General features: G+C 53.7%; 1 protein-coding gene and 1 long non-coding RNA gene across 7 annotated transcripts in view; one reads left to right on the top strand and one right to left on the bottom strand.

Annotated features, from left to right (window-relative positions):
- The first annotated feature begins 115 nt into the window (after nucleotides 1–115).
- Nucleotides 116–14,048, top strand: LOC132010982 (uncharacterized). Of its 4 annotated transcripts, none has more exons than XR_009402317.1 (6): nucleotides 116–224; nucleotides 326–546; nucleotides 7,595–8,079; nucleotides 9,063–9,176; nucleotides 9,397–9,639; nucleotides 13,157–14,048. It is a non-coding gene; the product is annotated as an uncharacterized LOC132010982 (long non-coding RNA). The 4 variants fall into 4 exon arrangements; XR_009402315.1 differs by having other exon boundaries at nucleotides 7,600–8,079; nucleotides 13,157–14,047; XR_009402316.1 differs by having other exon boundaries at nucleotides 117–224; nucleotides 7,631–8,079; nucleotides 13,157–14,047.
- SLC44A2 (solute carrier family 44 member 2) overlaps nucleotides 11,381–27,010 on the bottom strand; it is a 28,313-nt gene continuing 12,683 nt past the window's right edge. The window contains exons 1-22 of one of the 3 annotated variants that reach the window (XM_059389012.1): nucleotides 25,250–25,430; nucleotides 24,697–24,745; nucleotides 22,338–22,411; nucleotides 22,136–22,220; nucleotides 21,536–21,620; nucleotides 21,230–21,340; nucleotides 21,092–21,152; nucleotides 20,861–20,984; nucleotides 20,655–20,738; nucleotides 20,435–20,547; nucleotides 17,119–17,250; nucleotides 16,925–17,024; nucleotides 16,746–16,838; nucleotides 16,471–16,555; nucleotides 15,621–15,883; nucleotides 15,442–15,536; nucleotides 14,693–14,796; nucleotides 14,507–14,580; nucleotides 14,348–14,418; nucleotides 14,079–14,167; nucleotides 12,848–12,932; nucleotides 11,381–12,000 (exon numbers count right to left, since the gene is read on the bottom strand). In XM_059389012.1, the coding sequence (XP_059244995.1) occupies nucleotides 11,894–12,000; nucleotides 12,848–12,932; nucleotides 14,079–14,167; nucleotides 14,348–14,418; nucleotides 14,507–14,580; nucleotides 14,693–14,796; nucleotides 15,442–15,536; nucleotides 15,621–15,883; nucleotides 16,471–16,555; nucleotides 16,746–16,838; nucleotides 16,925–17,024; nucleotides 17,119–17,250; nucleotides 20,435–20,547; nucleotides 20,655–20,738; nucleotides 20,861–20,984; nucleotides 21,092–21,152; nucleotides 21,230–21,340; nucleotides 21,536–21,620; nucleotides 22,136–22,220; nucleotides 22,338–22,411; nucleotides 24,697–24,745; nucleotides 25,250–25,286 (2,121 nt within the window). In that variant the 5' untranslated portion in view covers nucleotides 25,287–25,430 and the 3' untranslated portion in view covers nucleotides 11,381–11,893. Of the gene's footprint in view, nucleotides 12,394–12,847; nucleotides 12,933–14,078; nucleotides 14,168–14,347; nucleotides 14,419–14,506; nucleotides 14,581–14,692; nucleotides 14,797–15,441; nucleotides 15,537–15,620; nucleotides 15,884–16,470; nucleotides 16,556–16,745; nucleotides 16,839–16,924; nucleotides 17,025–17,118; nucleotides 17,251–20,434; nucleotides 20,548–20,654; nucleotides 20,739–20,860; nucleotides 20,985–21,091; nucleotides 21,153–21,229; nucleotides 21,341–21,535; nucleotides 21,621–22,135; nucleotides 22,221–22,337; nucleotides 22,412–24,696; nucleotides 24,746–25,249; nucleotides 25,435–27,010 lie in introns of those variants that run through there. The other 2 variants (XM_059389010.1, XM_059389011.1) reach the window with 2 other exon arrangements.

Genomic DNA, 27,010 nt, shown 5'->3' with positions numbered 1-27,010 from the left:
AGGACTTCGGCCCGTCCCTTTGCTGTATTGGTAGGCCTGCGTCATGTGATGTGGTCGCCACTCTTTTTTTTTTTTTTTTAAATGGCGATTTTAAGCGGCATTACCACATGACGGAGGTCGAGGGGCGGAGTCTCTCCCGCTGCGAGTTTATGCGCCTGCGCGGCTGCCATCTTACGCCAGTCGCTCCGTGTACGTTGGCGGAAACGGCTAGTAGAGCCCGGCACGTGAGTATCTTCAAAGTGGCCGGATTTCGGTCGCGGAGGTTCCGCCTCTATCCGAGGTTACTTGGCGCAGCTTCTTACCCTCTCCTTGTATCTCTCGCTAGAGGCCGAGAAGACCCGAGATGCGGGTGTCAGTAACAGCCGGACACATCTTGTTGCTGCTCCTGGACCGGCGCTGGTGAGCGCTTCAGTTCCTTGGTCCTGCAAACCCCGCAGTGTAGCGTCTGGTCCTGCAAACCCCGCAGTGTAGCGTCTGGCCGCTCTGCCGGGCCCGGCGTCCAAAGGGCAGAGCCGAGCTGCTAGGGATCTTCTAGTCCTTTCACAGGTAGGGAAACCGAAGCCCAGTTGGAGGATTCACATCCCGCTCGTGGGAGAGCTGGGTCTCCGGTCACACGCTCGGCCAACCACAGCTCAGGGGTGTTAAGTAAAGGCACCGGGGACCGAGCGCCTTCTCTTTTCAAGCCCATTGTTGTTGCATCCTCCCGGCGTTTTGTGAGATCCCCGATATGCATACAATCTGCCTAAAGTCAGCCTCGCTCCCCTCCGGTGTCAGAATCAAGCTAGCGTTTGACAGGCGTCGTTACTAGGCACGTTGTCATGTTCGAGGCTGTTGTTCAGAAACTGCCGGGACTTAGAACAAGAACTTACTGAAAAGGTTTCCTTCTTGGAAATGAGAAGCCATTCAAGAGTTACCGGCACAGTAACGGATTTTCCTAGCAAAAATGTAGGATGTAAGCGCCTTTGTTAAGGATGCAAACCCACTGTCTGCTCTGGGTTTGAGTGCCTCCGTGTCACCAAAAACAGCCCACTTCTCTTGACCCTGCGTTTCCTTATCTACAAAATGGTAACGATTTTTCTTTAAAGCACTTGGCACAATTCTGTGTGCAGAATAAATGCGTCAAAATGATAACTATTATTAAAAAGGTAAATTGTAAAAATGTTACAGAAATGGGTGCATACTGTATATACTGCTTTGCTTTTCTATTTACATTTTATTTAGGGTTTTGAGCAGATAATCTGTTCACCTGATACAGAGTGTCAAATGTTCAAGATTGTGAGAGGACTATATCTGCCTCCACTTCTTAGCAGCCAGTGTTAAGCTTTGTGTGTATCTCTACAGCGGTGTTCTACTCACGGAGAGGCTTAGATTTATTTATTTTTGATGTTTTTCACACAAATGGTAGACATTTTGCCTCTTGATTTTTCCCCCCCGTATTTGGAGATCTTTCCTAAATAGAGCTTGAGACTGAAGAAAGTTTTGGCAAGATTAAGGGGCAATGCATTCAGGTAGAATTCGTTAAAGTAAATTCAGATTGTATACGGTCCTCATGAAGAGCAAGGTGTTAACTGGCTTTAACCTGTTAGAGACCAGCCGTTACCCACACTTCAAGGCACGGCTCAGCTGGCTGTAACTTGACTAAGCTAACAGCGCTACCAAGTGGCAGAACAAGGAAAGTTTCTAGTTTTCTGACTTCCCAAGTCCATAGATGGTTCTTGGGAGGGGCCAAAGATTAGATTTCTCAAGAACTTGCTTTTGAGGCTCTCAAGGCAGGCCCCAAACTCAGAAAGGGGTAGATAGGATCATGGTTATAACCAAAGTCTTTAGATCAAACTGAAGTCTTCACAGAGGGCCTGAAGACAGCTTTGAAGAGTTTTTCAGTCTTAAGGCTTTGCTAAGGATGCACGAAATGAGTGCCAGGGAAGCTGGTGTGGTTCTGATTGTTAATCTGTTGGACTGGTGGCTTATCCAACCTTGATTTTGTAGTAAGAGCTGCTGGACAGCAGTTGAAGTGTCAAGGAAACCAGACTCCTTTAGATAGTGCGTACAGGGGGTGTCTGGGTGGTGCCGTCGGGTTTCTGACTCTTAGTATCCACTCAGGCCATGATCTCATGGGTTTTTTTTTTTTTTTTAAAGATTTTATTTATTCAACAGACAGAGATCACAAGTAGGCAGAGAGGCAGGCAGAGAGAGAGAGAAGGAAGCAGGCTCCCTGCTGAGCAGAGAGCCCGATGTGGGACCCGATCCCAGGACCCCGAGATCATGACCCGAGCCGAAGGCAGCGGCTTAACCCACTGAGCCACCCAGGCACCCGAACTCATGGGTTTTGAGATCAGGCCTGGAGTCAGGCTCCACACTCCACGGGGAGTCTGCTTGAAAATTCCCTCCCTCCGTGCCTCTCCCAATTTTCACATGCATGTGCGTGCTCGTGCTTGCTCGCTCGCCTGCTATCTCTCTCAAATAAGTAAAGTTAAAAAAAAAAAGTATGTTCTGCTGGAGCCACCCCAACCTCATCCACCAGGAGTGGCAGGGTAAGTTTTCAGCCCCATCTTCTGACAAGCCACATCCATCGTGCTTCTTGTCTGTATTCTCTCCTTGGTCACCATGCAAGATTGAAGTCCCAAGGTGCCACCTGTCCCCTCTTGTTCCTTCATTTTCACCCTGACCCAGTCTTCCCCTACTGCCCTTGAGCCTTTCCACCACTACATGTTAAGAACCCCTGTATGCACAACCATTCTCTGACTTCCCTGCCATGCCCTGTCATCTAGCTGTGCACCCCCTGTCCCCGCTACAGCCTCTCCATCAACAGCTGGAGAGTAAGGTCTGTCCCCTCCTCTTGCAGTCCCTCTGCCTAGCCAGGTTCTGTCTTCATCAGGGACTTGTAGTGTTCTCGTGAACATGCTGTCCGTTGCTTGCCTTCCTCCTCTTTCTTGCATGTCAGCACCCCCACGTCCCAGTCACACTGAGGAACTTTTCTCTCTGAATCCTTTTTGACCCCTGCCTGTTGCCTTCTTCCCCTTTCAGTGAAGTGGACGTAGGTGGATCACAGGGCTTTGGGGATCTGCCCTTCCATGCTCAGTCTGGAGTTCAATTGACAAGTCCCTGCTATCATACTCTGAGACTAGGCCCATGGCTTGGGCACAGTGATTGGCTTAGGGGTGAGGGACCCAAATCCAGTCAGTCAGAGCCTCTGAGCCCTGGGCAAGGAACTTGGGCAAGAGAAGCTCTTGTTATAATCTTGAAGCCAGGGAAATACCAGGGGAGGGGAACGGAGCGGGGGCAGGGAGTAAACCTTGATGAAAGAACTTGACAGAATGAAACCAACCAGGAGGAAGGCTCTGCTAAAGGTTGGAGCAAGAAGACAACTTGGCAGGGCGCCTGGGTGGCTCAGTGGGTTAAGCCTCTGCCTTCAGCTCAGGTCATGATCTCAGTCCTGGGATCAAGCCCCGCATCGGGCTCTCTGCTTGGCGGGGAGCCTGCTTCCCCTCTCTGTCTGCCTACTTGTGATCTCTGTCTCTGTCTCTCTCTCTCTCTCTCTCTCTCTCTCTGTCAAATAAATAAAATCTAAAAAAAGGGGGGGGGGGCGCCTGGGTGGCTCAGGGGGTTAAAGCCCCTGCCTTCGGCTCAGGTCATGATCCCAGGGTCCGCTCTCTGCTCAGCCGGAGGCCTGCTTCCCTTCCTTCCTCCCTCTCTGCCTACCTGTGATCTGTGTCTGTCAAATAAATACCAAATAAATAAATAAATATTTTAAAAAGAAAAACAACACGGTGTTTTTTCCCAAAATTAAACAACATATCCAGCAATTCCACTTCCGAGAATATGCCCACCAGAAGTGAAAGCCGGGACTCGAGATGCTTACACACCCCTGCTCATAGCAGCTTGACTCACAGTAACCAAAACGTGGAAACAGAACCCAAGCCTCTGTCAGTGGAGGAACACACAAACAAGTTGTGATGTATGCAGACCATGGAATGTTAAATATTCAGCCCTAAAAGAGAAGGAAATTCTGACATATGCTACGATGCGGATGAACCTGAAGGATGTCACGTTAAATGAAATTAGCCAGACACAAAAGTCTCAATACCGTATGATTCCACTCCTGCAAGGTCTCTGGAAGAGTGAGAGTCACAGAGGCAGGAAGTAGAAGGGGGGGTGCTTGCAGCTAGGGGAGTTTGTGATTAATGGGAACAGTTTTCGTTTAGGAAAAAGAAATTTCCTGGATGTGGAGGGTGGTGATGGTTGTACAAGGGTGAAGGTAAATGTCACTGAGCCGCACAGTGGCTGGGGTGCTAATTTTTGTGTATGTTTTACAGCAGTATATATATATTTTAAAGATTTTATTTGGGGGGTGCCAGGGTGGCTCAGTCAGATAAGGGTCTGCCTTCGGCTCAGGTCTTGATCTCAGGGTCCTGGGATTCCCTGCTCAGCAGGGCGTCTGCTTCTCTCCCTTTTCCTCTGCACCCCCTCCCTGTTCATGCTAGCATGCTCATTCACTCTCTTTGTTTGTCAAAATAAATATTTTATTTTATTTATTTGACACAGAGAGAGATCACAAGTATGCAGAGAGACAGGCAGAGAGAGAGGAGGAAGCAGGCCCCTGCCAAGCAGAGAGCCTGATGCGGGGCTCAATCCCAGGACCCTGAGATCATGACCCAAGCCAAAGGCAGAGGCTTTTAAATGTATTGGGGTGCCTGGGTGGCTCAGTCATTAAGTGTCTGCTTTCAGCTTAGGTCATGATCCCAAGTCCTAGGATCCAGCCCCACATGGGGCTCCCTGCTCAGCGGGAAGCCTGCTTCTCTCTCTCCCACTCCCCCTGTTTGTGTTGTGTCTCTCTCTGTCAAATAAATAAAATCTTTTTTTAAGAAATAAGTAAGTATTTTGAGAAAGCGCACATGCTTGTGCACTTGTGAGCAGGGGGACGGGCAGAGGGAGAGGGAAAGAATCCCAAGCAGACTCCTTGCAAAGCGCAGAGCCCAATGCAGGGCTTGATCTCATGACTCTGAAATGATCTGAGCCAAAACGCAAGAGTCCGGGGCGCATGGGTGGCTCAGTGGGTTAAGCCTTTGCCTTCAGTTCAGGTCATGATCTCAGGGCCCTGCGCTCGGGCCCACATCAGACTCTACTTCCCCCTCTCTCTCTCCTTGCTGCTCTGCCTACTTGTGATCTCTCTCTCTCTCTCTCTGTCAAATAAAATAACAAAACCAAAGAGTCACTCCACCAACTGAGCCACCCAGGCACCTCAGCAATATTTTACGTTAAAAGAAGTAGATGGAGTGAATGTGGAGCTATATCATGGCCACATTAATTTGAGCCCCAGGACGTAAAGATGTGGAGAGAAAAATTGGCATGGCCGCATGGCAATGCTGTCATATGGACCAAGTGTATGTAGGAGCCCAGCCACCTGGAGTTCATCATCTTCACCTTCTGGGGCCCTTTTGGCCATCCTCAGGTCCCTGCTGTTCTAGTTCTTGCTCTTGCTCTTGCTCTCATCCCACAGAGCAGCTGGCTATCTGTGGCTTTGGCCTGCTGGGTACCCGTTCCCCATTTGTTCTGAGAACCAAGGTTTTCCGTTGGGGAACCACCTCTCACCCACTGTGTTCCCACCACCCAGCCTCTGCCTTGGATCTGGCTGATCAAAACCCTACTTCTTTCCTGGTCCCATGATTGGTGGAGAGATGGTGTTTCCCCAAAACTGGCCAAAGACTAGGCTTCTTTGGGACTTGCCTCCAGTCATCAAAGAAAGAGAAGATCTTTCTGCTCTGGCAGCTGGACAGGGAGGGTGTGAGCCTGGGATATACAGTTTGACTTGTCCTTTCATAACTTCCTCCATTCTTTTAAGCATCCTGTCACCTCAGGGCCTTTGCACTGGCCATCCACTGCCTGAAACACTCTCTTCCCTCAGGTGTTCAGAGCTCCCTCCCTCACTTCTGTGAGCTCTGTGCTCCAGCTGCCTTCACCACCATTTCTCCAACAGCACTGTCAGATTATCCTGCTTTATTATTTTTTCAGAGTGTCTATCACCACTTGTTACATATTTAGTTATTATCTGTCTCCCTTGCCAGAGAGTTAACTCAGACCAGGGAACATGGCTCTGGTTCATCCTGGCTTGGAGCACTCGATACAGTGAGTAAATGCATGATTGGGTCACCCACCATACCTGGCCTCCCCTGTGCCCAAGTCAGTCCAACCTCAGGGACAGCAGCCAAAGAGCAGCTCCCCATTTCCTTTAAGGCACTTTTTTTTTTTTTTAATGAAGCTATCATACAGTTATTTAAGCGTACATCTTGGTAAATGTTTACGCATACATGTGTGTAACCACCACCGGAATCAAGATAAGGACCGTTGCCCCCCCCCCCCCCCCACCCCTACAACACCCAGGAATCTTCCTTCTGCTGTCTCTAGCCAATCCCTGTTACATCCCCAGGATCAGCTTTACCTGTTCCAGAACGTTAACAGAACTGGAAGACCTCTTTGTGCCTGTTAGTTGCCTCAACCACTTTGTTTCCTAATTAGCCCACACGCCCGTGCCTGCTCGCCTCCTCTCGGCTAGGGCCTCGGGCTCCCCCCCCCCCCCCCCCCCCCCCCCCCCGGCCTGGCCACACCCCTTCAAGTATTCTGGATTGGTACCTCTCCGAGCTGCAAACGGCGGAGCAGAAAAAGAGCTTGCGTGTAGCCCGCCGGTGACACAGACCTGTGGGAGGGTGGGAGGAGCTGGCCTTGAGCTGTGCAGCCCGGAGCTGCTGCTGGAGACACCAGTTAACGAACCATCCCAGGGCCCTGCTGCGCTCGCGGAGGCAGGGGAGGCAGGTGATAATAAAGCAGAGGCGAGTGTGGTGGGTGAAGATAAAGCAGCACAGCGGTGATGTGGGGCTGGGGCAGGTGCAATTTTGAGTCAGGCAGCACCCAGCAAATCCTTACAGGGAGCTGAGGGACTGAGGCCAAGCAGCTCCATGAGAGATGAGCGTTCCAGGCAGAGGGAACAGCCAGTACAAAGTCCCAGAGGTTGGCGGTGCTTGTGGAAGGAGCAGCAAAGAGGTCCGAGGGGCTGGAAAGGGGGCCAGGATGGGAGGCGAGAGGAGGGCCATCCAAGAAAGGGTGGATAGGTCCTTCAGGGCCCTGGGAGACCCACATGGAGACCTTGGCTTTCACCCCGAGTGCTTTGAAAGCTGTGGGTGGGTTTTTGGACAGCAGAAAGCTAGCATGCCTCCCGCATCTCCCCCTGCACATACCCTCAAGCCCCTGTGCCTTTTTGTCAAGCCCGAACTAAATCCACACTCTGCCTACACCTCCCACCTTGAGAGTTTGGGGGAGGAAAAAAAAAAAACAACAACACCCCACAGTCCTAACATTGCTCATTCATGCAGTGATCTCCCGATTTTCACACCTTATTACAGCTTCCAACATCACACGCTCGGCCCTCCGCTGACGTCTTTTCTTCCTGCACTAGAAAATAGTCGCTGCATTCAGTTGCTCCCACACTAAAGCCAGGAGCGCTTGTGCCCACACTTCCTGCCTGCAGCTCCAGACACCGCTGCTCTCTGGCTCTCCCCAAAGTCCCCTAAATTCTTTTTTTTTTTTTTCCTTCTCCCTGGAGCTCAGACCTCACCTCTCCGGACACTTAACTCCCCAGGTGATCTCAGCCAGCCCCATGACCTCAAAGACCATCAAAACACTGACATTCCTGATTAAATGCCTCCAGCCTGGGATTCTCCTGTGAAGTCCCGACACATCCAGCCACCTACCTACATCACCGCTTCCCTTGGAGACTTTGTATAAAGGAGTACCAAAATACACCGACCTGCCCGGATCCCTTCAGCTCTGCTAGATCCTGCCTTTCCCCGGGCTTTGTGGGCTTTTCCACAACTGCCTGCACACCAGCTCTTCTTCAGAGAACTACCCTGGGCTCGGGACCACGATGCCAACACTGTCAAGAAGATCAGACTGGGGCACACGGACACTTTGCCTCCGCACCCACAAGAGTCTGACATACCTGGGATTGTAAGCTCCTGGGCCACCTTTAGTCCAGTTCAGGACTGCTCTGAGAAGTCACTTATCCTCTCCAGCTCCCTGCAGGCTCAGGTAACAGGTGCCCTCTGTAGGACTCTGAGCTTGACCCCCTCAGTCCTGCTTCCTTCTCCTTCCTCGAGTCCTCTCTCTTGCATGTGCAGTCAAACAAGTCGAGGTCCGTCTTCAAATGACTTGCAAAATTTGCACGCTTTTCATCATCTTCACCAAGACCGCCTGAGTCGTCCACCAGCAGCACATGCCCAGAGCAGTGCAGTAACCTTTTCTTAAATTTAAATTTTTTAAAGATACCAGCATGCACAAACACACATAAGCATGGGGGAGGAGCAGGGGGAGAAGCAAGCTTCCCACTGAGCAGGGAGGCTACATGGGGCTCCATCCCAGGGTCCCAAGATCATGACCTGAGCCCAGAAGACAGATGCCCAACCAACAACTTTTTTAAAAAAATCTTTTCGGGGGAGGCTGACAATTATGAGCCTGGGTGGCTCAGTGGGTTAAGCTTCCGCCTTGGGCTCAGGTCATGATCTCAGTGTCCTGGGATTGAGCTCCGCATCAGGCTCTCTGCTCAGGAGGAAGCCTGCTCCCTTCCTCCTCTCTCTCTCTCTCTGCCTGCCTCTCTGCCTACTTGTGATCTCTATCTGTCAAATAAATAAAATCTTTAAAAAATAGGGCACCTGGGTGACTCAGTGGGTTAAAGCCTCTGCCTTCGGCTTAGGTCGCGATCCCAGAGTCCTGGGATTGAGCCCCATATCCGGCTCTCTGCTCAGCAAGGAGCCTGCTTCCTCCTGTCTCTCTCTCTCTGTCTACCTCTCTGCCTGCTAGTGATCTCTATCTGTCAAATAAATAAATAAATAAATAATCTTTTTTAAAAATTAAAAAACCACCTTTTTAAAAAAAGTAGGCTCCACACCCAACCTAGGAGCTCAAACTCATGACCCTGAAACCAAGAGTCACAGGCTCTATTGACCCAGCAGCCATCCAGGCACCCTGTGGTAACCTCTTCATTGGTCTTCCTGCTTCTATTTTGTATGGTACAGTCTCTGCATGCGGCAGCCAGAGTTTTGAGATTGCATGGAAGACTGGGAACTTAAACGCCGGCATAGGCTGATACACCAGTAACAGTGGTTCGCGCTGCACTTTGCCCAGGCCAGGTACTGTGCTAAGCTCTCTGCAGTCCTTCAGCTGTTCTGTGCCTGTATGCGGAGGGCCTGCTGTGTACCACACACTCCGTCCTGCTCTGGAATAAGGTGGTTTAAGAAAAAAAAAGAAAAAAAAAAGGGCAGCCAGATCAGATCTGGATCCCCTCTGAGCTGACATGCTGGGTAGGGAGGCTGACAATTATGAAGTGAAAACACAAATAAATACTTGCAGGTTGTGACAAGTGCCCTGAGAAAAATAAAGAGTGTGATGTGTGGTCGTCACCAAGAGGATCCAGTCTTCGATGAGCCCAGAAGGCTTCCTGCAGGAGGTGATCCCTGAGCTGAAAGCCAAAGGCCAAGGAGCTAGCCCAAGAGCCAGATGGGGAGCATTTCAGGCACAAGGGGGAGCCGACGGGGCAGAAGAGGCAGGACCTCAAGGGCTGCACTGAAGACTTCGACTACTACGCTGAATAAGGTGGGAGCCATGGAGGGTTCTTGAACAGTAAAGTAGTGTGAACTCACTGGAACGTTCACAAGCCCCCTTTCACACCTGTGTCAGGAACTGTGGAGGAGGGGAGGGGATGGCGGGAGCCAGGGACCTGGACAAGGGACTGTGCTGGTTCAGGTGGGTGATCATGGGGGCTGGAACTGTCCTGGTTCTGGTGGGTGATCATGGGGGCTGGGAGCTGAAGATCGGGGAAGAAGGGGGTAGGTTTGGGAGGTATTTTGGAGGCGGAGCTAAGAGGAACTGGGGATAAGGAAAGGAATAAACTCAGATAATCGGAGGCAACACTCTGGGGTTGGTACAGGGTAGCGGGGAGGGCTTGGAGTCCAGGAGATCTGGGTTCAAATGCTTTCTAAGCCACTCTCCCACTGAACGACCTTCAGGAATGTAACCCAACCTCCCAGCCTCAATTATTGAGGGGAGTAATAAAGTGGCATATGTGGTATGCGTAGGGAGTACTCAAGAAATGGTGGCCATTTAAGAAAAAATTCCTAGGGTGGGGGTGCAGAGAAAGGCAAGGACACCCATTGTCACCCAGCAGTGACAATGACAGATAGCGGACAGCAGGGGGCAGCACCAAGCCTCCAGGCAACTGGGCAGGGCCCAGCTTTGCAGGTTCAAAGAGGCTGGACAGGACTGCGGACACCTCAGGTGCCTAGGCCTGGGGACAAAGCAGGCCTGGAAGCATGTGTCCAGGTCACAAGACTGAGGTGGGCGGGAGATGGACGGGCTGTCGCCGCCTTCCCGAGTCTAGGAATCAGACCCTAATAAGGGGCATTTTGTTCAGGAGAAACCTGAGCAGCCTGCATGGTGGGACTCAGGCAGAGATGGGGCCCTGCAGGCCAAGAGGGCTTCCTGCCCTGCTTCCTTCCCCGCCCCCCAGAAGACTCGCCCCAGCTCAGACACCCAATCCCGGGGCAGTCAGAGCTGGGGTTCCCCCCACCAGCCTCCTACTCCCTCCACAAACACTCCAGGCCCAGGCTCTGTACAATAGGCACTTTATTAGTGGTTGGAATGCATTTAACACGCAAGAGTGTGCAGACAGAACGGGGTGGGGGGGTGTTTGCTGAGGGCTGGCGGCAGGCACAGGAGACTGGGCCCCCAGGCTGGGTTTCCTCCCTCTCTGGGATGCTGCCGTGGTGCTGATGAGCAAAGATGTGAAGTCAGGGGCCCGGGGATATGGCGCAGGGGGAACCGGGAGACCAGGTCCCCAGACAGAGTTCAACAAATTTGGCAAAAGGACCCTCAAGGTGAGGTGACGGGGTGGGGAGGTGGGGCCCAGTGTGTCCACAGCATCTGCCCCAGCCCCTCCCCTGACAGTGTCCTTCGGGTGGATTCAGCGGCTCGTTCTCTTACAAAGAGAGCTGTGTCAGTAACTGGCAGAAGAAGGGGGGAAACTGGGCCCGACTCTGCCGGCCGGCCAGCAGGTTTCCATTAAGCAGCTATTACCAGACCCCTTCCTCAGGCTCTGGTCTGTCCACACCGGTCCGCTCCCCGCTCCCCACTCCCCGCAGCCCTCCCCTGACAGACTCACTACTCCCTCTCCTTCCACAACACCCCTGCAGTGGCCTCGTGTGTGGCCTGTACCAGGAGCCGCTCCCACCTGGCCCCATCACTCCCACCCCAGCCAGGCTGCACAGGGAGGGGACCCTCGGCAGGGACGACAGAAGGCACGCCTCAGCTGGCCCCATCTGAGCCGTGGAGACAGAAAAAAAGCTAACAGACCCTTTAATGCATGTCCAGGTTAAAAAAAAATAATAATAATCAACGCGCGTGGCAGCCCATGAGACAGCTGTTCAGCCGTGAAGGGGCTCGGTCCTGGCCAGAGCAGCCACAAGTCAACAGGGGCCTCACTTTAGCCGGAGCTTCACTCTTGCAAACACAAATACCGCCCCGTCCTAAGAGGCGAACAGGCCCCCAGAGACCGGGGCCACCCTGCATGCCAGACTTGAAGAGGCCTCACCGCCTACTCCCCATCCTAAGGCCTGGAGTGACCTGGGTGGTCTCGGGGCACCGCCGTGAAAACTCTTGGCACAGGGAGGAGAGGCCCCAATTCCTCCACGTGCCTGAAATCCAGCTGTAACTGGACGGTTGGGCGGGGGTAGGGAGAGGCGGCAGTGATCGGACTTCCGGTGAGCCCCGGGGGCCAGAGGTTCGGACCCAGCCACCGAGCACCCAGTGTGAGACTTCTGGAGAGAGGGGGGGCGGGGGAGAGCGGGGGTCTTTAGGACTCCGCCAGCTTCCTGTTGGTCTTGTTCAAGAGCCTCTTGAGGTTGGGAGACATGAAGTAAGGCCTCTCGGCTGAGCCATCATTCCTCTCCAGGTCCTCCACTGCGGAGAGAGGCCCCAGAAATGGTGGCATGAGGGCAGCCCATGGGCAGGGGACTTTGGGGACAGGGCGGGAGAACGGGGGCCACAAAGAAGCCTCAGAGGGTTAGGAAGCAAGACACACTGGGACCGGAGAGGGGCAGACTGTGGCGGGCTCGGGACCAGGACACACACACGCTCCCCACGCTCCCCAGGCAGGGTAGCCCCGCATGCACCCCCGGTCTACGGGGAGGAAACGAGGAGGCCTGCCTGGCCCCCACGCCTCCCACCCTCTCTACTCCTCGACTTCTGCCCGCTTCCCCTCCTCCGCACTCCCCTTCAACAGGATGTCTCTCAGCTCGGGCGACATGAAGTAGGGTCGCTCCTGAGAGCCGTCATTCCTTTCCAGGTCCTCACCTGGGCTCCCCCCAGGAACCGGCAGGGGGAAAATGGGGTGTCAGGAAGGGAGGGAAAGAGGGAGGCAGGGAAGAACAGGGAAGCCAGCAGGCATGGAGTAGAGGAAGAGAAAGGAAAAAAAGAAAAAACAAAAAAAAGACAGATGGAGAGACCAGAGTTAGTAGCGGCCACAGACCCCCGCCCCAACAACGCCAGAAATTCCAAGCCGAGGGCCCAGGGGCACAGCATTCTAGCTGCAGCCTGGACCAGGGGACAACAGGACGGAGCAGCCCCGAGCGGAGGGAGGAGGCCGAGAAGGCATGCCGGGGCCCTCTGATGCGGAACAGCCAGTCCCCCGGGGAAGCTGGGGGCGCGTGGCCCTTGAACACACACAGCCATAGCCCCATCAGATGTTATGCCCAGAGGGGAGAAGGCAGTCAGAGCCTGGCAAGGGCTGGGCTGAGGGGTCACTCACAGAAGCAGAGGAACAACGTGTCCACACACATGCCATAGACACTGAAGAATCCATGGGCAATCAGGTAGGAGCCGATGATCACAGTCTAGGCAAGGGAAACCAAGTTGTTTCCACCCCAGCTCCCAGATCAACTCCCTCCACATCACACCCTCCCAGGCTCAATCCTGTTATTTCCCTGCTGATAAGTCCTCAGAATAACAGCCTAAATTCAGCCATTCATGCCCCAGGTTTTCTTTAACCCCGGGGCCCTTGCACAGGCTGCTGTCCTGACTTAAGTCAATTTTTGTCTTCTTATCCTTCTGTTTTCAGTTCAAACATCAAGTCCTCAGATACCACCTCCTCCAAAAAGCTGCTTATGACATCTGGACCCTGTTTTATGCTCTCCTAGCACCGCATGCCTGTCCCCTGAAACCTTCGTCTGGTTGCAATTTTATGCATGTTTAGGGCATGACAGGCATAATGCCCTCATCCCCACTAGACTGTGTCTGTCCCACTTACGGCCACACCCCCAACAATCTGGAGACTCACAGGCCCTTGGCAGGTATCTAATAAACATTTACAGACTGAAATGAGTGGACCAAGGGGAGATTAAATAACTTGCCCAAACTGACTCATCTTAGAGTGAGCAAATAGAGAACTCAGATAAAAATCTAGGTCACGGGGCTCCAAGGCCTGCAATGTTCTCAAGGTGATGACATTACCCCTTCAGGGCCTCACCACCTCCCTGTCATCCCCACTTCTGCTCCCCTACACCAGTCTCCTCACTGTTCCTGGCATAGGTCCGCCTCAGGGCCTCTGTATTTGTTGATCCCTGTGCCCAGAGGCTCCCTGTATCTCCTTCAGATCTTAGATCTGACATCCACATCCATGGTGAAGACACCTGGCCTTCCATAGCTGTCCACATCCTCCACCACAAGCTCTAACAGTTCCCTGTACCACTCCTCTGCGGCACAGGCACAGACTGGCACGGATCAGTTCATAATCACACACCCACCCAGGTCACTGTTCACGGAGGTCTATTTGCCTCTGAAAGGTAATGTCCTCTTGAAAGAAGCCCTTCCTCTCCCCGGGGCCTGGTAGACAGTAGGTGCTTACTACATGTCTGTGGACTAAATAAGTCAGTCATCAATCCCCCACCTCTGACCTCCATCCCTATGTGTCTAGTCAAGAGACCAGGAGACCCCAGCACCTCCCTCTCCCTAGACCCCCACCCATCCCCGAAGATCCATACCAGTATAGGGACCCAGTAATAATTGAGGGGCGGTGCTGTGTCTTGCACAATCCTGATCCGGTGGGTGAAGAAAAAGAAAGCCAGGATCCCTAAAGGAGAGGAAACCAAGGTGGCTAAGAGTTCTGACTAAAGGAAGTCCCCCTCCCCCCTGCCACGAGCCCTCAGAGCACATGGCACTTGTCACAAATGAAGACATGTGGACCCAACAGCACTTCACAAGTCACCCTGATAGGCTCCCACAGCCCCACAGGCTGGCCAGCGGCACTCACCCACGCTACCCACGATCAGAAGTTTGCCCAACAGGAAAAGGAAGTCGGTAACTTTGTCTAGGACGGCCACTCTGTAGGGGACAGTGAGAAGCAGATATGAAGGCAGCCTCAGGGCCTGGGGGAGGAGAGAGGCAGCCCGAGGGCTGTGCTTTCCCTGACCTGATGATGTTTCTCATGAGCAGGAAGAAGGCATTCCTGGCCGAGGTGCAGAAGTTGGTGCCGTAGATGGCAATCTGGAGGGAGGGGGAGGAGGAGGGGGGATCAGGCCCACTGGCTGGAAAGAAGGGTTCCCCATCCCCAGCGGGAGCTGGCGGTGGGCTGGTTCTGGGTCTCAGGCCTCCTCACCATGATGTAGGCGTTCCTGTTGAGGAATCGGATGAACTTCTCCAGGCACCAGAAGCAGCACTTGAGACAGGTCATGAGGAACTTGGCAAACTTGTTCTCGGCAGCTGAGAGAGAAGGGAAGGAGGCAGAAGTGAGGAGAGAGGAGAGACCCCCGGTAGGGTCACCCCACCGCTCCACCCTGCCTACTCAAAAGACGGGGAGAGGACACTTGATCCAGAACCCCCAGGGTCCTGCCCCTCACTCAAGCAGGAACCAAACCCGCCCAGGACTCTCAGCCCAGACCCCTGGAAGGGGCCTATTATGAAGCATTTCAATCCAGCCTCCAGGGACGAACCAATCACGACCCACACTACCGTCTAGGCCCCGCCTCCCAAGCAGCAGCCAATCCTTGCCTCCTCCTTGGCCCCGCCCCAAAGAATAACCAATCCCAACCCCACCGCTGCCAAAAAGAAACACGCCTCAGCCCTGCCCTTCCCTGCACAGACAAACCTTTGCCTCTTCAGGAACCAATGGGGGCTCAGGCCTCTCGGCCTCGCCCCGCCCCCAAGTAAGAACTCCACCCAATGGGCTCCCTCAGCCGTTCCTCCACCTTTAGGAGCTAACTGTTCAAATTCCCCACTCCACCCTTCTCACCCCAAGCAGAAACCCATCATAGTCCCACCGCCTTAACCCGCCCCCCGGAAACCAATCCCCCACATGCCCTCAGCCCTGCGCCCCAGCAGCCAAAGCAGGCCACCGGTGGGCCGCACCTTTCAGGCGCTGATCCAAGTACTCCAGCATCACTCGGATAATCTGCACGATGGCCAGTATGAGGGCACCAAAGGCCAGGGAGCCTGTGTGGTACCTGAAGGCCAAGGGGGCGGTCAGTGGCCACGCCAAGGCTCCCCTACCCCACCTCGCCCCAACCCTAGCCCAACTGGAATCCCACCTGAGCGCCCGGCCGAAGGCAGAGAAGAGCGGGAAAGCAGGCAGGTCGTCGGGCTTGTGCAGGGCCCAGTAGTAGGAGGCGAAGGCCCCAGCTAACGTGACCTGGCCCAGGGCCAGCACGAAGTTGGCCAGCCAGAAGAACATGAAGGCATTGAAGATCTGCAGGCCCAGCAGGGCCCGATGGTAGCCCGACTCACCCCCGTAGAAGGCAAACTGGCAGTGGGCACCAGGGCACAGGCGGGACTCATTGGAGGAGGCGAAGGTCTGTGGGAAGGATGCAAGGCTGGGTCACAACACTGGGGTCAGGGGTTCAGAGTGGCTTCTGGGAATCAGGTCTGGGTCCAAGAGACCGTGGGGTGTGACAAGAGTCGTGGGAGTCACAGGTTAAGTCAAGGGATGGGGGTCTAGTATAGGGGCTTCTAAAAGCAAGACAGGATCATTGATTCCACAGGGGTCAGTGAGGCACGATAAGCTATCCTGGAGATCAGGATGGGGTCATGTGAGGACAGTGCCCACGTGGACAGGACAAGAGTGGCAGAGATCAGTATGAAGACCACAGCGGTCAGCAGAGGGGCTTGTGAAAGGCAAGGAAGGGGTTCTAGAGTCAAGACCTGGCCATCACGGGGTTAAAGGAGGAGTACGGGGCAGGAAATGAAGTCAAAGGGAGAAAGGCAGGTGGTCAGGATTCAGGGTGGGCTGGGGGCTGCCAAGTTGGATCTCTTCCCCTCCCTGCTTCCCACATCTAGCACCAGCCATACAGCAGGCACCAAATGTTTGCTGAATGGTCCCCAAGTGGGGAATAAGAGGTTGCAGATGGTCTGTGGGCTGCTGGGGAAAGAGGCGACCCCCACCTCAGGGTTGCAGGTTTTCCCGGCAAACTGGCAGGTGCCGTCATCAAAGATCTTATAGACAGCTTCATTGGAAGTGGACAGGAAGCTGGAGGTTCATTAAGGAACCTGGGGTTTGGGGTTAGGGACCCCAGCGGCTTGTCAGAAAGGATCCATTCCCCCCACCAGGTTTGGGTTCTGGCCCTGCCCCCCACCACCCCGAGCTGCAGGTTACATCTAGCCCAGTTGGGCTCTTAGCCACCCCCTGGGGTCAGGGATCCGGGTCTCAGGATGGATACACAGCAGTGCTAGCCCAGTAGGCGATGCAAAGGCACAGCAGGAGGAAGGTGACCAGTGGGTACAGCAAGGAGCACATCACGTAGCCCACAGCCCTGGGGAGGAGATGAGACACAGGCATGAGGACCTGAGCAGCCCCAGGACCAGCCAGCCCAGCCCCGGGGGGAACCCTGCCACCCACCTGCTGGCTTCCTTGATGAGCGCGATGGCGATGAGGATTCTTTTCCGCAGAAAGATGAGCAGCAAGATGATAACGACCTCAAGGATGCTCAGAATGACCACTGCGGGAGGCAGAGGGGGGCCGAGTCTGCCAGCTGCCTGTCCCCGCTCCCTCCCAGGCCTCTCCGGGGCAGGGTTGGGGGGGCTGGGACTCACTGAAGGCCATCCATGTCTGCCGCAAGTGCAGATACACGCGGAGGTCTGTCTGGAAGCCAAGGTCCACCAGGGAGATGTCAGAGCCGGCCTCGCCCCGCAGTCTCATGTACTCCATGTAGCAGTGAAATATCCCTGCACAAGGGACCGACCTTAGCCCACTGGATGCTCACCCCACACTGCAAAGCAGGTAGGAGCACCCCCATTTAGCAGAAGCAAGAAACAAAGCTGCTACTGCCTCTGAACATATGCAAGGATTTGTTATTTGTAAGAAGGAGAGAGCGAGCAAGCCGGGGGGAGGGGGAGAGAGTGAAGGAGAGAGAGAATCCCAAGCAGGCTCCCTGCTGAGCATGGAGCCCAATTCGGGGCTCGATCCCAGGACCCCAAGATCATGACCTGAGCCAAAATCAAGAGTCAGTTGCTTAAGTAAATGAGCCACCCAGGCGCCCTGCCTCTGAGCCTTTGTACTTGCTGTTCCCACTGCTTAGTACTGGATTTCTCACACCCTCCTGTCTCTACTCAAATGTCACATTCTTTTTTCTTCTTTTTAAAAATTTCATCTATTTATTTGTCAGAGAGAGAGAGCACACACAAGCAGTGGGAACGGCAGGCAGAGGGAGAGAGAGAAGCAGGCTTCCCACTGAACAAGGAGCCGAACGTGGGGCTCGATCCCAGGACCCCAGGATCATGACCAGAGCTGCAGGGACATGCTTAATGGACTGAGCCACCCAGACACCCCTCAAAGGTCACCTTCTAATGAGACCTATTCAAACAGCTTCTCCCATTTCAAACCACATTCCATCATACTCAGCCTCTTAGCCCCTTCTCTCTGCTTGGATCTTCTAGAGGGTTTTTTCTGGTTTAGTTATTAATTTATTTTAAGATTTTACTTTTAGGTAATCTGCACACTCAACGTGGGGCTCCAACTCATGACCCTGAGATCAAGAGTTGCAGACTCCCCTGAGCTGGCCAGCCACCTCCTGGTTTATTACTTCTTTCTTCTTCTTTTTTAAGATTTTACTTACTTACTTACTTGCTTATTTATTTGTCAGAGAGGAGGAGAGAGCACACAAGCAGGCAGAGAGGCAGAGAGAGAAGCAGGCTCCCTGCGGAGCAATGAGCCTGAGGCGGGACTGGATCCCAGGACCCTGGGATCATGACCCGAGGCGAAGGCAGCAGTCCAACCCAGTGAGCCACCCAGGCGTCATGATTTTTTTTTTTTAAGATTTATTTTATTTATTTGAGAGAGAGAGAGAGCATGAGAGGGGAGAGGTCAGAGGAAGAAGCAGACCCCCTCCCGAGCAGGAAGTCCTATGTGTGACTCGATCCTGGGACTTCAGGATCCTAACCTGAGCCGAAGGTAGTCGCTTGACCAACTGAGCCACCCAGGAGCCCTGGTTTATTATTTCTTGTCCATCTTGCCCACACTCCCAGGCCCCAGAAAACGGCCTGGGACACAGGCACTCGATCCAGGCTTGAGCACACAGGCGACAGGAGTGCGTGGCTAGGGGCCAGGATGCCCTGGGGCCGGAGATCTTCCTTGCCACCCAGTTACGGTTCATTAGTGGGGACTGAGGATGTGGGTATTAACATTCAGTGCGGTGGCATTAAGGATTTTCAATATTCCCTTTAGCTCTTTGTAGAGTGAATCTGTAAAATGCAGATTAAGTAAAAACAAAAACAACCAGGGACGCCTGGCTGGCTCAGTTAGTAGAGTATGTGACTCCTGATCTGAGGGTCGTGAGTTCAAGCCCCATGCTGGGTGGAGAGAACTTCAAAATAAAATCTGGGGCACCGGGGTGGCTCAGTGGGTTAAAGCCTCTGCCTTCGGCTCGAGTCATGATCCCAAGGTCCTGGGATCAAGCCCTGCATTGGGCTCTCTGCTTGGCAGGGAGCCTGCCTCCCGTCCCGCACCTCTGCCTACTTATGATCACTGTCAAATAAATATCTTTAAAAATAAATAAATAAAAGTAAAAATAAAATCTTAGGGGCACCTGGGTGGTTCAGTCTGTTAAGCATCTGCCTTCAGCTCAGGTCCCTGGGGTCCTGGGATCTCCCTCTACCTCTCCCTCCGTCTGCACCTCCCACTCCAGCTCATGCTCTCTCTTTATCTCTCACTCACTCTCTCTCTCAAATAAATAAAACCTTACAAAAGAAAAGAAAATCTTAAAAAACAAACAAAAACCATTTGCCTAAAATGCTAGTGCCCAGTGAGAACCCACCATTAGCATGAATATTTTAGTATCGGTGTCCTCACGTTGGGCTGCCTTGGAGACATCCTTCCCCTGGAACGTTTATCTGAACAATCAGAACGTGAAGCCCTGGGTTTTGTGCGCTGCCCCTGGGTTCCACAGACCTGAGATCTACAGGGCCTTCCTCCACATCTCACCTGTATGCTTTTTCTCATTAAGCCACCTAACTAGTAAATACTCATTATCCCCAGTTTATAGAGGAAGAAATTGAGGCACGGGGAGGTTGAGTCATTTGCCCAAGGTCACAGAGGAAGGATTGGGCAGAGTTAGCATTTAAACTACTTCCCCGCCCCCCCCCAAGCACCCATCCCCCAAGTCTGGTGCCAGGCACACATCTTTAACCACTGTGCTAAGTGATCTGCTTGTGAATGCAGACAAAATGCAGCTCCGGCTCCCACCTGGAACTCTATAAGCTAACTCCTACCCTGTTGATACCCACGGAAGTTATTTCCAAGTGCCTACTCCCACAAACAACGCTGAGATGAACATCGTCACAAATATGCCAAATGAGGGGCGCCTGGGTGGCTCAGTGGGTTAAAGCCTCTGCCTTCAGCTCAGGTCATGATCCTAGGGTCCTGGAATCGAGCCCCGCATCGGGCTCTCCGCTCAGCAGGAAGCCTGCTTCCTCCTCTCTCTGCCCGCCTCTCTGCCTACTTGTGATCTCTGTCTGTCAAATAAATAAATAAATAATCTTTAAAAAAAAAAAAAAACAAAAAAAAAAACAAATATGCCAAATGAAAGATGGTGGCTTAGGGGGGCACCTGGGTGGCTCAGTGGGTTAAGCCTCTGCCTTCGGCTCAGGTCATGATCTCAGGGTCCGGGGATCGAGCCCCGCATCAGGCTCTCTGCTCAGCAGGGAGCCTGCTTCCTCCTCTCTCTGCCTGCCTCTCTGCCTGCTTATGATCTCTGTCTGTCAAATAAATAAATAAAATCTTAAAAAAAAAAAAAAAAAAAAAAGAAAGATGGCTTAGGACAAGCTTCTCGAAGGCCAGGGTCAGGTCAGAGGGCAGAGGCATCTTGCAGAGCGCAGGGCTGTGGGGGGAGGGTGCAGGCAGGGGGAGACGCACCGTAGCCCAGCACCAGAATCACCATGATGATCATCACCCAGACCATAATCCCGGCCAGGAAGCGCAGCAGGACGATGAACAGAAGACTCATCAGCATGGCGATGACCAGGCCGCTGGGGAGACAATGGTGGGGGCAGGGGGTCATGAGCAGCCGGCATCCTCTCACGGGCCCCAGATGCCACAGACCCGGAGGGGGGTGGTGCTTTCCCTCCCCACTTACATGACTATCCAGTACCAGGAGACCGTGTAATCTTCAAATATCCGCATGGCCAGCTGCCGCGCCTCGAGGACCCCGTTGGCCTTCCTGGGGACAGGCAGACAAGGCTCGTGCCAGGGCCCCTCCCTGATTGGGCCAGCCCCAGGGGACGCCCCGGCCCACCCGGGAGAGCAGGACCCCGAGGTGGTGGGCTGCGGTACGGTCCTCACTTGGCACCCTCCACCAGCTCTGTGACGTTCTTTCGAGAGCCATGCCCGTCTTCGTAGGTCGTCTCGTTGCCCACCATGAGGACCCCCTTGTGGGCGTGGATGGCTGGGAAGCATCGCCGGGCCACTGCGTGCGGCAGGGAATGGGACCAGTCAGGCTGAGCCCCGGAAACCTCCCCCCCTCCCTGCTGACCACCCCCTCCTCCCCCCAAGTTTGCAGAACCCCAGACTCACAGGGTTTGCTGGGGATGAGCACGGCGGGGCAGTCGCCATCCCGAAGCACCTCAGCCACCCCCTAGCAAGAAAGGGAGAGGGGTTCACGCCCCAGGCCAGCACCCTCTACCTCGCCCCCTCCCTAGGCTCGCTTCACACCTTGTTGCTCTGGAAGCCAGGCACACAGAACTGCTTGTAGTACTCAAAGTCCTGGGATGTGTGAGCGTTCAGGTAGGTGAGGTAACGGTCGGGGCATTTCTCCACGCAGATCTTGGGGGGGGACAGGAGGCAGGGGTTGGGTGGGATCAAGACAGACACCCCATCCCCACGCAGGACAGAGGCCCTGCTTCCCATTCACCGGGGGAAAAGAAAGCTGCTTCTCCCAGAAAGAAGTCCCAGTGGGGAGAAAGGACCCAGGGATGGAAAGCAGGGGCAGCAAAGAAGATGCGGGCGCCGCCAAATTACCTGGGGGGTGGGACACTGGAATTCCAGCAGGACCAAGGGGCTGGCACACTTCACAATGTTGAAATAGAACAGGAAGGGTTTGTTCCTGGGGTTGGGGAAGGGAGATGAAAACTCAGGATTTCTCAACCTCCCTACATATAATATCTAATGCAAGCAACCCGAAGCTCTGCGGGCTGGCTCATGGAACCATCCCAACAGGCTCACGAGGGTGGGACTGTGATGATCCCCATCTCAGAGACCAGGAAAATGAGGCCCAGAGAGGTTGAGACACTCATTCTAGCTCACACAGCCAGGGAGTGGCACAGCCTGGACTGAACTGGCTTTTAGCTCACCGGCTTAGCTCACCCCACCTGACGTCAGATCCAGAAGGGTCACCTCTCTATGTCATGAGCTCCCAGAGGACAAGACTCTTAATATCTCATTTAGTGCAGTGTCCTCGAGGCCTAGAACAGCAGCTGGGGACGGTAGGAGCTTTTTAAGTACTTGCTGACTGGACTAACAATGGAGGTGGGGGAAGCTTAGAACCTTCTCCCCAGTGCTCATGAAGCCATCCTGCCCACACCTCTCCAGTCCCACCTCCCCCCAAGGAGACAGACTCACGCATTTTTTGTGCCCTTCTGCCCGCAGAACTCGCCTCGGCTGTCAGTGGGGTAGATCACCTTCCGAGGGTCCCCATGGGTCCAGGCTGTGGAGGGATCCGGGGACACTGAGGCACTGCCATTCCTCAGCACCATGTCTGCCCTAGAGGCTGTGGCTTGTCCTCCCACCTTGGAACCCCAATCCTGTGCACGGCTCCACTCACCTATGATGCCTACCGCCACGTAGCCCACAATGGCCAGGAGAAGGAACACACAGCAAATGATGTCCGTGCAGCCCCTAGGGAATGGAGAACAGCATCAGGATGGCAGACTTGGGGCCCCGGAGTCATGGACCCCATCCTGCCCGGCACATATGCCCACGTCTATGTATTATTTGGACGCCTGTTCCTTAGTGCTATGCTGTACCGAAGAACCCGTACATTTTACTTCTTTATTTTTTAAAGCAAGCTCTCTGCCCAACACCAGGCTCGAACTCACAACCCTCGAACTCTACAGACCGAGCCAGCCAGGGGCTCCTTACATTTTGATACCTAATGCTACACTGTTCTTTTTTTTTTTTTTTTTTTAAGATTTTATTTATTTATTTGAGAGAGAGACAGTGAGAGAGAACATGAGCGAGGAGAAGGTCAGAGAGAGAAGCAGACTCCCCGTGGAGCTGGGAGACCGATGCGGGACTCGATCCCGGGACTCCGGGATCATGACCTGAGCCGAAGGCAGTCGTCCAACCAACTGAGCCACCCAGGCGTCCCTAATGCTACACTGTTCTTTTTTTTTTTAAAGATTTTATTTGTTTATTTGACAGACAGAGATCACAAGTAGGCAGAGAGGCAGGCAGAGAGAGAGAGAGAGGGAAGCAGGCTCCCTGCTGAGCAGAGAGCCTGATGTGGGGCTCGATCCCAGGACCCTGAGATCATGACCTGAGCCGAAGGCAGCGGCTTAACCCACTGAGCCACCCAGGCACCCCATGCTACACTGTTCTTGAAGCAGCTGGCCACAATGTTCATTCTCTTTTGATTGAGAATGCCCATCCCCCCCCCCACCTTTAATAGCAACAGGGATTAATGTTTTTTAAAGTTTAAATATTTTATTTTCATTTATTGGTAAGAGTTTATTTATTTATTTGAGAGAGAGAGTACAAGCTGGGGAAGAGGCAGAGGGAGAGAGAGAAGCAGACTTCGCTCCTGTCATGATCCCAGGGTCCTAGGACTGAGCCCCAAGTCGGGCTCTCTGCTCAGTCGGGAGTCTGCTTCTCCCTCTGCCTCTGTCTACTGCTCTGCCTACTTGTGCTCTGTCAAATAAACAAACAAACAAATAAATAAATAAATAAAATCTTTTTTAAAAATTTGTATTTTGAAGGGCGCCTGGGTGACTCATTGAGTTAAACCTCAGCTTTCTGCTCAGGTCATGATCTCAGGGTCATGGGATCAAGCCCCGCATCGGGCTCTCTGCTCAGCAGGGATCTCTGCCTGCCTCTCTGCCAAATAAATAAGTATTTTTTAAAAAATTCATATTTGAGGCACCCCAGTGGCTCAGTCAGTTAAGTATCACACTCTTGGTTTCAGCTCAGGTCATAGTCATGGGATTGAGCCCCAGGCTGGCTCCCGGCTCAGCGAGGAGTCGGCTTGGGATAATCTCTCTCTCTCTCCCCCCCTCTGCCCCTCCCCCCACTCACATGCACCTGTGTGCATGCTTATCAGCATGTACTCTTTGCTGTCTCTCAAACAAAGAGTTCTTTAAATTTTTCGTATTTCCAAATTCCCTCCAAAATATACTGAGCCACTTAGATTCAGAGCAGCATATACGCCAATTTTTTTAACCTTTGCGGGTCTGTGATGGGGCCATTCTATTCCGCATTGTTTCAAATCCCATTCCTTGAGGTTTGGTGAATTTGCGCACTTTCCCATTAACTTCACTGTCTACAGTATTTCTTGTTCTAGAAATTCTCTCTTCCAGTCTTTTGCCTGAGTTTAACAATTCATTTGTCAAGACTCTTTGGGGGCGCCTGGAGGTTGGAGAGCAGCTCAGTTGGGTTAAGTGTCTGCCTTTGCTGTAAGTCATGATCTCAGGATCCTGGGCTCGGTCTCCATGTCAGGGTCCTTGCTTGGTGGGGAGCCTGCTTCTCCCTCTCCCCTCCTGCTCTCTCACAGTCTCTATCTCAAATAAGTAAATAAATAAAAATCTCAAAAAAAATTAAAGACAGGGGCGCCTGAGTGGCTCAGTGGGTTAAGCCACTGCCTTCGGCTCGGGTCATGATCTCAGGGTCCTGGGATCGAGTCCCGCATCAGGCTCTCTGCTCAGCAGGGAGCCTGCTTCCCTCTCTCTCTCTCTGCCTGCCTGTCTGTCTACTTGTGATTTCTCTCTGTCAAATAAATAAATAAAATCTTAAAAAAAAAAATTAAAGACAGACTCTGCATATGAAAGAAATTAGTTCTTTAACTGTCAAGTCACAAATACTGATCACCAGTCTGCTGGAGAGGAAAGAGAGAGATTAGGGGGTAAAGAAACGGGGGTGAAGGCAGTGCTAGCAGAGACCCCTCCCTCCCAGGAACCCAGAGCCCTTACCTGTGGTAAATGGGTCCTTTGAATGTAGGGTCATACTTCTGTGGTGTTCCTGAAAGTCAGCAAGACGGAGCGGGGTGACCGTGAAGGGACTGCGAGACCACCCTTCCCAGAAGCTCCCAGGGGTGTCTCGCACCCTGGGGAAGAGTGAAATCCAGAGACCCAGCGGCATTTCCCGCCTCACCGCCCCTCCAGGCCCCAGGGCAGGCAGGCCAAGGCAGGGGGAGCCATCGTGGCTGTCGGAGAACAGCCCCGAGTTATCAGCTGACACTGGGGAGGGGGCAGGACTGGGGACTGAGAGCCGGGGAGGGAGGCGAGGGTCCAAGGTGGGAGGACCTGGAGAAGGTTCCCGCAGGGGTACAGGGCGGGGACCTCCGGAGCCCGGGCCCTTCCGTGGAGGGGGTCTGGAGGGAGCGCTGAGAGGCAGCTCCCGGAGAGGGCGAGGGGCGACCCGCAGGGACGGGCAATTCTGCTCCCCGCTCTTGCTCGCGGCCGGGTCGTCCCGCTGCCCCCTCCGAGAGGCCGGGCCCGGGTGCGGGAGCGGGGCGCTGCCTACCGTGCTTCCCGTAGTAATGCTGCCGCTCGCCCCCCATCCCCGCGGCCGCCCGACTGCTCCGAGCCCCCCTCGGCGCTGGGTCTGCAGGCGCGGGTGTCCCGTGGGAGGGACGGAACGACCGGCGGCGGCTCCTCCCAGCCCGGAGCCAGGCGGGGCGGCCCAAACCGGTCTGACCGGCCCTAGCTGAGCGGCAGCCTCCGGACAGACTGGCCGATGGAGGGGAGGGCAGCGGGAGGCCGGGCGGGGCGGCAGCTGCTCCCGCCACTCACCGGCCACCCGATTTAGCCCTCTCCGCCCCCCCCCCACCTCCCAACTGCCCAGCCCCCACCGGGGAACTCTGGTCTCACCCCGAAGCCCGGGCGCTCCCCTGCGTCCCAACCAGGCGACGCCGCCTGCGCCCCCTCTCAACCCAGGAAGGGCGCCTCTTGCTGCCCCATTCTCCAGGTATGGAAACTGAGGCACGCGGGGAGGTAACTCTAGATATAGGCGCCGCAAAACAGGCAGATGGCTGAACCCAAACTCCCAAATATAGAGTATTGGCGCTGCAAACTCTCAAGCCGGTGGACCCGTTTTATTTCGGTCTGCATTTAAAAAAAAAAAAAGAAAATGAAATGCCAAATGAAACATCGGGAGAATCCATATAAACACCCACATCGCAGGCCGCCTGGGTGGCTCAGTTGGTGAAGGGGTCTGCCTTCAGCTCGGTCATTATCCTGGAGTCCTGGGATCAAGTCCCACATCAGGCTCCCTGTGCCTCTCTCTCATCTCTCATGAATAAATAAAATCTTAAAAAAGGAATAAAAAAAAAAAAAAACCACGACAAACCATAAAAGACTCAATCTCAAAAAACAGACTGAGGGTTGCTGGGGGGAGGGGGACAGGAGAGGGTGGTGGGGATATGGACATTGGGGAGGGTATGGGCTATGGTGAGCGCTGTGAAATGTGTAAACCTGGCGATTCACAGACCTGTATCCCTGGGGATAAAAATACATATGTTTATTTAAAAATGTAAAAATTAAATTAAAAAAATCTTTAAAAAAACAACACCTACATTGCTAGTCTTTTGAAGACTGGCAAAATGAGACTGGCCACCCAGATGCCCCTTCCCCGCCTGGCACTTTGCGGCCCCCAAGACTAGACACCTGAGCTCCCCATCCCTTCACATAGCCTGATTAGGAATCCTGAAGCCACTGTTTTGTAGAGCAAGTATTTATGGAGCACATACTGGGTGCTGGCCCAGGGCTGGGCACTAAGCATGGTGGCAGACGAGAGACCCAATTTTGTGGGTCTGTTCTTGTAGAGCTGACATCCTGACCAAACGGCCCTAGATTCCAACATTTCCTTCTGCCCCTATCCAAGCCAGAGGACAATTCAGCCGGTGTCCTGCCTACCCTGAGCCCCCTCAAAAGTAGCAAACCAAGACTGGTCACAGACCCATCACAGGATATCAGGAGGTATACAGCTGGCACAGAAATTTATAGTTGGCGCAGATACACCCTAGTCAGGGTCAGGATGTTGAACTGCTGTGGGTTGTATAGATACGAGGAGACCGCCAGTATGCGGCACAGCTGGTGTGGCGGCATACAGCCAACAAAGAGGTAGACAGTTGCCATGGGGGTGTTTAGTCAGTGTGGGGTACACAGCAGGGGTGGGGGTATACAGCTGGTGCAAGGTATACAGTTGGTAAAGAATTGTTTGTATAGCCAGTGTGAGGGTATACAGTCAGCATAGGGGCACACAGCTGGCTATACTCCCCTTACT

Source organism: Mustela nigripes, chromosome 2 (assembly GCF_022355385.1).
Source record: "Mustela nigripes isolate SB6536 chromosome 2, MUSNIG.SB6536, whole genome shotgun sequence".
Lineage (NCBI taxonomy): Eukaryota > Metazoa > Chordata > Mammalia > Carnivora > Mustelidae > Mustela > Mustela nigripes.
This window is presented reverse-complemented; position numbering and strand designations above follow the sequence as displayed.